At 39.5% G+C, this 12394-nt stretch overlaps 1 protein-coding gene across 1 annotated transcript in view; it reads right to left on the reverse strand.

Annotated features, from left to right (window-relative positions):
• PLCL1 (phospholipase C like 1 (inactive)) overlaps positions 1-12394 on the reverse strand; it is a 301127-nt gene that overhangs the window by 54090 nt on the left and 234643 nt on the right. The window contains exons 2-3 of the mRNA XM_028509552.2: positions 8735-11209; positions 6040-6243 (exon numbers count right to left, since the gene is read on the reverse strand). Coding sequence (XP_028365353.1) covers positions 6040-6243; positions 8735-11209 — 2679 coding nt within the window. The remainder of the gene's footprint in view (positions 1-6039; positions 6244-8734; positions 11210-12394) is intronic.

A 12394-nucleotide genomic window follows, 5' to 3' on the forward strand; every position in this document is an offset into this window, starting at 1 on the left:
TTATGGAATTAAATATCTCCTTTCCTAGCTCTGGCACTAGCCAACCCTTTCTGTAACCAATTTTCATTTTTAACAAACCCCAAAACAAGATTAATCCTAAACAGCAACAACAACAACAACAAAAAGACCTCACATCATATCACTTTTATTTGCAAAACATAATGGTACTACCTTAAAAGCCTCTAAAGACCTGGGAGTGACTCTATGGCTCTATTATCAACTTCAGTGGGATATTTTCTAGGAGAAAGTGGAAATCCACAATGGGGAAGTGATGCTTATTTTTTCAAAGATCTGACCTTCACCCACCTCTCCCCAAAATCGCAGTTCAATAAAGGGACAAGTCACTGTGAAATGGTGTTCTGATTTCAAATTAAGTTCTTGGGACTGGACCGAAAACCAGCCCTGACAACCACAGAGCCACCAGAATGGCATTGCAGCCAGCTGTCTGCAGCTGCCACCTGCTCTCTGCTGTGCACCCTGAGCCTAGTGAGGAGGCATCGATCCCGCCATCAGCTTTCAGGGCCTGTGCCACTTGCCTAAGTGACTGACCAATAATGTCCCCGGCTTGCTTTCATGCTTTTCAGACGCCATCACTTCCCACCTCTGGCTGTGACATATGTTTGGTATCAGGAAAGTCGCCTCTGCTTCAGCTGCACTAAATGTCCCCTGAGCATTGGCACAGCTACTTCCCTATTCAATGTATTAAGGGAGATTGTAGATAGGGCTGCTCCGAAGAACCATTGCATTTACTTGAGCCTCTCCCTCACCCAGACTTGGAGAACCCTTTGCCACAGGGGTCTCTTCCTTCTCCCAGTTGAAAACCTGCTGGTGGGACAGAGTCTGCTGAATTCATTCAAAAGTACAAATTACTGCTGACCCAATGTGCTACTACACATGGGGAGTTTTTTGCATTTTAAAAGAGATGGGTGTCTTTTAAAGGAACTGATTGGAATTTTGAAATTTCAAGTACCAAGGAGCAGATAGCAAATATATGTTTTAAATAAGATGGAATGGAGGCAAAGAGGTATCTCTTGAAATTATGCCATGTAAAGAACTCTATTCTGTTCCAGATATATTTGGGTTTTGACTACTCAATATCAATAACAATAATGTTATAATTGCAATAGTAATCTTAAAATGACCTTTAACACTGAATAACTTTTAAATCCCTCAAGAGGAAAATATTTCCAAATCTTAAATTAACCAGAAGTTTGTAAGGGCTAGGGTCAACTGAGGTCATTAGAGAAAAGGCTAAATTTAGAAAAAGTCTGTGTGGATGAACTCCGGGTCAATGTTTTCTAAAATATTTTCATTTATTTCCTCTGGATAAGTAGTATAGTTTGATGCAATTAGGTTAGCTTTCAGTAAGCGTGGGTTACCTAGTTTCCTGATTCGTTTCTTTTGATACTGAAATAAGCCAAACATTTCCATCTGTTCAGAAATGACTTCAGGTGGCGTGTTATTCTAAACCTGCCTGTGTATTTTAGTGATTACAACTTTTTCTCTTGGTTGGCATATATACAATTCATTACCACTTTTGAGAAACCCAAACATTTAAGCAACTTGAGTCTAGGTTGAACATGCAAGCTGTTCACTTTAGAGTATCTGCCCTCTACCACCACCACCACCACCACCACCAGGCAGTAAACCCTGGATTTGTCTTCGGCATTAGTCACCCAAGCAAGTTTTTATTAATGTCTGTGAGGTTTTTTAAGACTTTATTTTTATGAGAAGTTTTAGGTTTACATAACAATTGAACGGGGAAAAACAGTTTCTACGTACCCTCTCACCCCACCCAACCCCCAGTTTTCCATACTGTCACCACCCTGCTGTAGTGTGGGGCATATGTCACAATTTAGGAGCAAAGACTGAGACATTTTTATTAGATAAAGTCCACAGGTCACATTAGGGTTCACCCTTTGTGCTGTACATTTCATGGGTTTGTACAAATGCATGATGACACATATTCACTACTACAATATCATAGAGAACAGCTTCACTGCCCCAAAATTCCCACGTGCCCCATATGCATCTCTCCCGCTCTAGCCCTACCTCTCCCATTCCCTCCAAACTACTGGTCTTTTTACTGTCTCTGTAGCTCTGCCTTAGTCTATGGGTTGTAACTCTGCGGGTAAGAGAGGAAGCAACTTAGCCAGGATGATGTCATAGAGGTAAAATAGAGGGGATTTAAAGATTTACCATAAAGCACATTCGGTGACAGTATGGGAACTACATTATCTTCATCAAGAATAGATGCTTTTACTTTTCATTCAACTAACATCAATTGGTAACACAGTACATGCCAGCGCTGTGCTCACTGCCGGAGATAACAGTAGCAAGCAAGACAGGCAGGGTCTCTGCCCCCGCAGTTACGCACTCACATGGAGGGGGAAAGGAGAAGAACAGAAATTACACAAAAGGTCAAACAACATCTTTTTCAAGGCTGTGAAGTAGAATGATGGAAATCAGAGTTAGGGAATAAAGTGACAGGTAGAGATAGTGGTTAGGGACAGCTTCTCTGAGGACATGACACTTGAGCTAAGAATTAAAGGATACGAAGCAACTACCCATGCAGGTCAGAACTTTTTAGGCAGACGAAACTACAAATAAAATGGGCCAGAGATGAGAACAAGCGTGTTGCTCTGACTAAAGCAAGAAAGCAAGCAAGCCCATCTGACACAGGGAGTGAACCAAGGAGAGAGTATGAGGGCGAGGCGGGGAGAGGCGGGTGGATGAGCAGGCGAGGTCAGATCCTAGATGTCCCCACGGGCCACAGTGAGGAGTTTCCATTTTACTGTCATGGGAAGCCACTGCACAATTTTAAAGCAGGAAAGTGGCATGATCTAATTTATATTTTTAAATGACCACTCTGGATCTACAGAGTATCTTAGGAGACATCCTTAAATGCTAACACTAATGCACTAAGAGTATTAAAGATGCCAACAGATACAATACAGGCCCTAGACAGTAAAAATGCCATTTTGACATTCAAGGTCATCATGACATGTATCTGCCCCTACTACCCCACTCCCTAAAAAAACAACTCAAGAGATGTCAGCAGTGTTTTCGATCCCATCCACAGTCTACTGAGATTACCATTTGGTAGGAGGATATTTAGTACACTCAAATCACTAACAAAATTAAAAAATCATTCCATAGGAAACCATAAATGAAGACATCATTACAAACATTTCTGCTTTCCAGTGTAGCTTTTTGTTTTAAGTTTTGGAAAATCATACTATGCCTGCAATTCAAAACTGCGTTTTAAAAATATAAATGAGAAATGGCTGGTGTTCAGATTTGGCTCCAGCAAATAAAACTGGAACAAAACCCCATTGGACACTTGGGGGTGTGAAATGGAAACTGGCCAACCACAGTCGAGGTGCTGTGCTGCTTATTACAAGCCCAGCTCCAGGGGACCCAGCCCCCCTCTCAGTAATAATTTTTCTTTCTTTGCTTTAAAGGGACTTGAAAGAATAAGTGATTTCTACTGTCTGTCTCTATGGCAACTAGTACCCTAATTTCACCTCTTAGATGGCAATTATACCTATTCACTGAACAGCTTTCAGTTCCTACTTTTATGATGAAAAATTGACTTCATGAAAAATGAGGTATAGGCAATAAGCGAACTTTCCCCCGGCAGCCGTGAAGTGCAGTTTAAAAGAGGTGCAATCACTCATTAGCAGAGCACACTCTGTGGGGCTGTTCTGTTCCAGTTGTAGGGTGTCTATCCCAAATGTCTTCCCTCTACTTGTTTTTTAATGATAAAACATTATTTTTCCCCTTAACATTTATTTTTATTCAACTATGAAAATTACTCAGGTTCATTATAAAGAGTTTGGGAAATACGAAAAGTATTAAAAAGCATACACGAGAAAATAAAATTCACACTGCTTATTTAAAAATAATCACTATAATATCCTGCTAGCATTTTAAATGTGTGTATATATATAAATGCAGTTTAAATACTATTGAGTATATTTTTGGAACCAGGCTTTTTCATGAAATATAGTATGAGAAATTCTCCACATCATTATATATTCTCCTAACACATGAGTTTTTTTAAAGATTTTACTTATTTATTTTTAGAGAGGGAAGGGAGGGAGAAAGAGAGAGAGAGAAAGAGAGAGAAACATCAATGTGTGGTTGCTGGGCGCCATGGCCTGCAACCCAGGCATGTGCCCTGACTGGGAATCGAACCCGTAATGCTCTGGTTCACAGGCCCATGCTCAATCCACTGAGCTACACCAGCCAAGGCGTCATGCATGATTTTAATTGTTCCAAAGGAGTCCATAACATTGTTTACTATATTTTATTTAACCAGTCCCTCGATGTTGAAATTTTTAAGTTTAAATGTTTACATACAAATCTGTTGGCTTAGAATAATACCCTGGAAAGGAAACGCATAGATCAAATAAGATAAATATTTTTAATTCTAATGCCAAATTTTTCTCCCCCTAAACTATATTAATTTATTTTCCCCTTAGTGGATGGCAGTATCTACTTTCTTAAATTCTTTATCAGAGGTTCTGTTTTTTAAAAAATGCCAATTTAATGGAGAGGGGAAGATTCTCACTACATTTATTAATATCTTTAATTAAAAACTTATTTTACAGTTAAGTATGTTTTTATATTTCTATTATATTTTTAAGGAGAAGAGATGTAGGAATTTCCTGTCCACCTCTGAGACAAAGACTATTTGTTTTCCCCTGACACCCATAGTCTCTCTATTTCTTAGTAACAGAAGAGATGACTTTCAGTTGGACATTTAGAAATAAAGGCATTTCCAAGCCCTGGCTGACATAGCTCAGTGGACTGAGCGTGGGCTGCGAACCAAAGTGTCACAGGTTCAATTCCCAGTCAGGGTACATGCCTGGGTTGCAGGTCATGACCCCCAGCAACTGCACATTAATGTTTCTCTCTCTCTCTATCTCGCTCCCTTCCCTCTCTAAAAATAAATAAATAAAATCTTAAAAAAAAAACAATGAAAAAGAAATAAAAATTAAAGAACCTATGCACTAAAAAAAAAAGAAAAGAAATAAATGCATTTCCCATCCTCTTTTGCATCTAAGTGTGCCTATGTGTCATCTCCAGGCTGAAATATGAGTAAAAATGACCTATGCTATTTCAGAGAAATTGCCTTAAAGGGAAATGATATGCCCTATATTTCCTCTTTATTGTCCCTGTTAGCTGAAATGTAGATGTTATGGTTGGAGCTTCAGCAGCCATTTTGGACCATGAAGACGGCACAGGGATGGTGACGCAGAAAGCCAGAGGAGGTCTGGGTTTCTGAGAACTTTGGAGAAGTGCTACCTTGGACGGCTGGTCTCCATATTTTAATGTGAGAAAATAAAACTTTGTATTTTTAAGCCACGCTCGGCTTACATTTTTAGTTTCATGAAGCTGAACTTGATCCTGACTAGTAGAAGATTTTTCCCCATTTTTTCTTATCAATTTTTAAGTTCTTTTTCTAAGGATATTAACTTTAGCTGGCTTATACAGTACAAATTTTACCAGTTGGCCATTTGCTCCTTAATTTTTTTACAGAGTAAGAACATGCAAAAATATAGTTATTCTTAAACTTAATTGCTACATAAACCTATTATATATTCAGAAAAATTAGAGAATAATATTAGCTTAAAAACATAAATTCCTAAAATATATTTTGTCTCAACCATCATAAGGCAGCACCGAGGCATAAGTTTCCCTCCTATGGGTAGGCAATTAAATGGTTTCACTGTAGGCTGAAGTCACTTAGATGACGAGATGTGTATGCTTTTGAGGACTTAATCAATAATTCATTCTTTGCTAAACCAGAGATCTTCCATTTGCAATCTGTGGAGCTCTGGGCTGAAAGCACAGCCTCAGAGGTCTCCACTGGGGCTCGGGGGAAGCTGACTGGGCTAGCTCTGCCTGTCACCCCCAATTCAGGTGTCAAAGGCAATCACTCTGGGTTATTCATGAGAATTGCACAAAAGAGCCTCTGCAATATGATTTCACACACACAGAGATAAGAAACACAGAGTCATAATTTCCTACCAGATCATAAGCAGCCAGCATCTTTTTCTGCACATCTGGAATTGCCCCCAGAGGCTCCAGATAAGGAAAGTTGTCTTTCATCACAAGCAAGACTGAGGGAGTATTGTCACTGGTGATGAGCCGAGAGGACAGAGTCAACAGGCACTGCTTCAGACTGGCAATTGGAGGAAGTCCACACAGTTCCTTGATGGACACTATGGCATTCTGTGAGGAAGAAAATATGGAATCACACTTCTGACCACAGGACACATCACCCCCGCACTTCCAGGTTAACACAAAAGTATATTCACTAAAAGCACACCCTTAAATACTTATGTAATTTGAAGCAAACTGCATTATAACCAAGCAAAAATGTTCTGATACGCACAGAGGAAATACAGAGCTAATTCACTATTAGCTCTCATCTGCCTCAACTTCTATCAGCTGCCACAAATGCACCACAAAGCAAAGGAGATTATGACCCAAGGCTACACAATGCTTTTCAAAGCAGTGCACTGGAATATTCATACACATTTGCATTGCATTAGCTGGTCATGAATATCTTATTTGATTCGTATCATGATGATCATAAAAACATGTCTGTGGCTGTACATCAGAGTGCATCTGCTTTGAGCTTTTCCCCTGAAGGTAGCAGGCTGTTACTACTCACCACCCACTCTGACTAACCGTCAGTGGCACTCCTTTGTCAGACCAACAGAAATGTATGTGCTCAGCAGACACATACAAAAACACATTTTGGGGAGAGCTGCATTTGTCCATGTCACAGGCTTTTTAAAAATCCTTTGAAATAAGAATTATGAGTATTCTGTTGTATTAACAGTGAACAGTACCTAACCTGATATGCGCCTGGTGACAAGGACGGCATTCATCTCTCTGCTGATTAGGCTCCAAGTTACCTTTAACCCAAAAGACTTTATGTTGAGATCATATAAAATATCAATACTACCTGCAAAAACTTTTTCCATAGCCAAGTGTCCTTAGTACACATTTTTTAGATTTTATTTATTTATTTTTAAAGAGGGTAGGGAAGGAGAAAGAGAGAGAGAGAGAATCATCAATGTGCAGTTGCTGGGGGCCATGGCCTGCAACCCAGGCATGTGCCCTGACTGGGAATTGAACCTGCGATGCTTTGGTTTGCAGCCTGCACTCAATCCACTGAGCTATGCCAACCAGGGCCCTTAATACACATTTTAAATACATAATATATGCAAAGGATATATTTCAAGAATTATATAGAAATATATAAAATCTACCTCTAACATACAAAATTAGGTGTAAAACTGACATAACTAATCTCATATAGGGATTTATAAAACCCATAGAATTATGTCAGAAAAAGTCATTAGAGGATGCTACTATTTGGAGCCTATTTTTAAATAATCCTTACCATCTAAGTGTTTGTGTGTGGTTTACATACCTTATTATTTTTTGCTATTTTAGCTATTTAAAATTGTTTTAAGCCTATCCCAGAATTCCTCTGGAAGTAAAATAAAGTTTCATCTAGTGCTGGGTGAGGGGTTCAGCACCATGTGATAAAAACCATGAACGATCATGGATTTTGGTAGTAGGCAACTCTGGATTTAAAGCCCAACATTGCTATTTATTAACTGCAATATTTGGGAAATTACTTAACCTCTTCAAGTTTGTTTTTTGTCTTGAAAGTAGGGAGGTTTTGGTGAGGGTTACCATTAAAATATTAGCTAAAGGAACAAATAAAGTACATTGAAAATAATCCTCTCCTGTTTTACTCTTGTACGCAGACCACTGCCGCTCCTGTGACCAACACCTTGCACATCATAGGAACTTAGTACTTGTCGTTTCATTGCTTCACAGTTACGTGAGCCTAGAATAAGTACATCACACAGTATTGAAGAGAGAAGTTTGCAGCCAACTCTGATTACAAGTGTTGGTGAACAGGAAAAAACTAACATTGAATTTCTACATGCTGAAGACTGAGCAATCTACATACACTCTCATTTAAGTCTCATAATAATTCTGTGAGGTAAGTATTACCATTTGTCTTACCTTATATGAACAAAACCAAATGATGAGGAACCTGAAATAGTTTGCTTGAGACCACACAGGGATAGTTGAATCCAGAATCTATATCTTTCCATTAAACCATTAAACCACACTCTAAGAGAAGACCAAATAGTTTTCAACAAGCTCATTTTTGTTTGTTTAGCTTTGTTTGCTCTTGTGGGAAGTAATTTATTATTGTTATACATTTAAACAACAAAAATAATGTAATAGGCATTACACTTGTTTTGTATGACTTCAAATTCCCTTCCATGCTCATATCCACAAATATTTTATACCTATAGTTGTAATTATTATGCATTTGTATACATATTTTATATATCACATACAGATAATATTTTATATTCTATTCTTTTCACATATCATATACACACCCTAATATATCAGTTTGATTATGTACTAGGAATATTTAAAAGATATCAGGTATTTTGCTACATTGAGAGTCCATTAACTGCCGTACTGCAGGTCAAATTTAACATAGCATACACAATTGGAAACATAAAATGTATCTGCTTTATCCTGGGAAAAACTGAACTTAATTAAGTGGTATTGGGTATATACCACCTTTCTAATAATTATCTGGGGAATTAGAGCATTACTAAATCACAAGATTCACCAGTAAGAGTGGGGACAAAATAAATGGGATTTTTCCTACCTGCATATTTTCTCTCATATCTATGGCTTCTCGTAAGGGATGAACTGCTATTTTGAAGATGTCATCTATGGTTTTCAGACCAATATTCTTGAGCATAGTATACTCTCGAACTTTCTTCCCCATTCGCACTGAAAGGCTGCGCTTCTGTGCCTTTCCCCCTCCACTTCGATTGGTTATTGCTATGTGGACAAAAAGAGTTACGTGCTCCATGATGTCACCCACAAAACAGCGCAGGGGAACATGTCGATATCCAGGCTGCAAACACTCAAACGGAATTGTGTACTGCCCTATAAACTCATCCCCGATGTAGTCATCATCCAGCACGACAAAACGGATCATGGCCAGCTCAGGTAGGTTAACTTGAAACTCGAAAGTTTCATCAAAAATAGGATTATCGCTGTTTTGTTGTACAGTTTTAGTTCTTTGCTCTGCACAGTCTGCTGGTATTCCATGTATCTCTATACACACATAAGGATCTATGACATCCCCTTTGGCACAAGCTCCCTTGGGCTTCGGGAAATTCTGGCCACTGATGATCTTGATGTGAAGAGCCAGAGGAGACACCCCAGGGACGATGCCCTTTGTATTCGCACTGAAATAGGAGACCTCGTCCCGCATGATGGATGGCCTCAGAACGTAGCCACACCCTCCGTTTTGGAGAAACCAGCCTGTGTGGAGGTCCATCATGGGACCCGGAGTCTGAAAATTCATTGCCACAATCTGACAGCCACAGTTCCAGAAGTCCTGTGGATTCAAGTTACTGGAATCAATCCTCATGGCACTTGGATAGATTCTTGATAAGAACTTCTTATTATAATTCACAAAATCCTCTGGGTATTCATTGGCTATTCGGCTGGCCTCTGTTTCACTAAATGAACAAATTTCCCAGTAGTTTTGGCTTTTCATAGACAGTTCAAAATCCCTGTACTGAACAGATTTACAAATAGATACCAAATCAGAGAGCTCTCTGCACAGCCAGATTTGTTTCTGCTCACCATTGTAATCTACAGACATCCTTCGAGACATTTCGGCTTCCTCATCTTCATCTGTTACCTCTCCCTCTAAAGCATCTGAATCCGAAGGCAATTTCTTTCCTTTCACAATGATCATTCTTTTCAATTTTTCTGGTGATGGGAGGTAGGATTCTGACAGCAAAGGTGCTTCGGTGTAGAGTTTAGTGCCAAAGACCTTCTTCATCTGCTGGACCATTACCTTCTGCTGTGGTATGGAGCAGTGATTCCCCAAGCACAGAATGAGTGGGTATTCGGAAGCAACAAAGGCAAATTTGTTTATCACCTCTATGACACTTCGAAAGGAAAGGTGTGTTGTCATGTTATTTCGATTACAAAGGATTGGTTCACTGTCTGGACCATCACTGACATCGAGTTCAATGCTTCGACAGCCCATTTTCAAAGCTCTAACATACCCATTAATGTCGGCCGGCCCCCTGAACTGGTCTTCTATGAGATAGGTATTGTGAGAGGCACTGATGTAGTAGTGAGATAATGGCTGGGTCATGTCTTGAGCAACCTTTTTTTGCTCAGGATCAAAAATATCACATTCTGGTGACAACAAATACTGAGTAAAGCCATCAATGGCAAGAAACCCTTTCTGACGTCCCTCTTCTGAAAATTCGTATCTCCGAATAATGTCTAAGCACATGTCCTCGGTGATATGGGTGACTCCTTGCTCAGCTTCTAAAAAGAGCATCAGATCATTGGCATCCAAGTATTCTTTGTTTTTAGATATCTGTACAAGTAAGAAATACACTTCTGGCCTGGTGCAAAGTTCACAAAAAGCTTCACAAAATTCCTCTTCTGTCACGCGGGTGGTTAGTTTTTCTTTGCTCTTCTGGATTTCTTTAAACTTTAACCTGATCTTGGATTCCTTCAGGGTAGGGTTGAGTTGTTTTATTAACTCCACAGAGGTGTCTTCCAACATAATCCCATTCCCATCGACATCTGCTGCTTCGAACACTGTTTTCAACCACATGATTCTGGGAGTGTTCTGGTTGCCCTCCATAAAATCAAGGGGTTGCTTACTTCGAGAAACCAGGTACCGTAACCCTGACACCCAGATGTTTGCTACATCCGCTGAATTAGCAACTAGGTCCAGGGACTCGTAGTTCTCCCCATGAAGAATAGAAAAGGCACAGTCCTCACAGATTTGGTCGGCAAGGCCGTTGTTTCTAAATGTCTCCGTGTTCTTCCCCAGTCTGATCTCTTTTATGGCAGAAATATCCAGCTTAGCTTTCTCGAGATCCTTCTTGGAAGGTTCCCAGCGAAGAGCTTGCAGGTCTGGGTCCAGAGTGAAAAAGCGGTTGTAGATGCGAGAATTGGGCCGGACTTTCTTCAGCTCGCAGCCAGCCTGCATGAAGCTGATGCAGTCGCTGGCGCTGCTGATCTTCTTCTCTGAAGGCATGCTGCTGAAAGACACGGTTTTCTTCCTTCCGCCGCATTTTTGGTTTGAAGGATCCTGTAAAATAATTTGAAAATAATGAATCAATTTCCTTTAGAAAAAGACAAATTCAGTGACACTCTGAATTCCTTATACTCCATTCAGATATTACAGACAGAGGGTTAGCTTAAAATTTACCTTTTCACAATTTTAGAAAAGAGAAATTGCCCAGAAAGTTAATATTGTTAGGTTCAGGAAAAAAAACTTATTTGTCAAATGCCTGTGTGTTCTTTGAAGTGAAATCAAGTACTGTTGAGCTAACTATAAATTGCTTGCTGGCTCATTGAGGCAGGTTGTGTAAGAAACTCCACATGTTGGTACTGTGACAACCTAGCAATGTCTATACAGGTATGTGAAAGAAAATAAAGCTGGATTTCCTTTAAAAGTTGTCCTTATTTATACTTTGCAACAGCTTAAGTTTTATGCTTAAAACTAGTTCAAATAAAAGATTTTGACCTTAACATACTTTACATCACAAAGGGCTTACAATATAGCTTAGCTAATGTTTTTCCCTCAACTATTTTGAAGAATATGTGTCTTGAGATCAGAGAGAGAGCTAACAGTAACACGTGTCTCTCACGTGAGCAAATTTTCAGGTTGACGTAAACAATTTAAACAAATGTGATGAGAATTCATGGCTGCATCTCACTATAAGGCGATTAGTAGCCACAGCTTAGAACCAAGCAGAAATATAAATAGCTCCACTAGCTTTTATGGTTGTCGCAATTTAAATTAAACTTCAAAGCCTTTTGCCATAGATTTCACAGGGAACCCTTGCACCTTGCCTTTTCCCCATGTCTGTAAGTGTCCTTGGAACTCAGTCTCAGAATCGGGGTTCCCTCAGCCCATGTCGCCCTTCCCTAAACAACAAGGCTACCAGGGCATCGAATTTCATCCATTCAGATTCGCATGTCTTATCCAGGTTAATTATTCCTCGTGGTTCTTTCTTTCCTGTGTGGGTCCTATCGCTCCCAATTCATTTACACTGAACATCTGACCGATACCACTTAAAACTGGGTATTTCTTTATATTTTTCTGTTCAGAGCATAAACTCAAGTTAATAATGCTTCCAACCACATTGTTAATTCAGATAATTCTCCCAGGAACAAATTCCCGAAAACACATTAAGGCATGTTTATAGTGCCCAATTTTATAAGCATATCAAAGAAGCCACAAAATGTCAGTTGTAGAAGGCATTGTCCT

This window comes from Phyllostomus discolor, chromosome 4 (assembly GCF_004126475.2).
Source record: "Phyllostomus discolor isolate MPI-MPIP mPhyDis1 chromosome 4, mPhyDis1.pri.v3, whole genome shotgun sequence".
Classification (NCBI taxonomy): Eukaryota; Metazoa; Chordata; class Mammalia; order Chiroptera; family Phyllostomidae; genus Phyllostomus; species Phyllostomus discolor.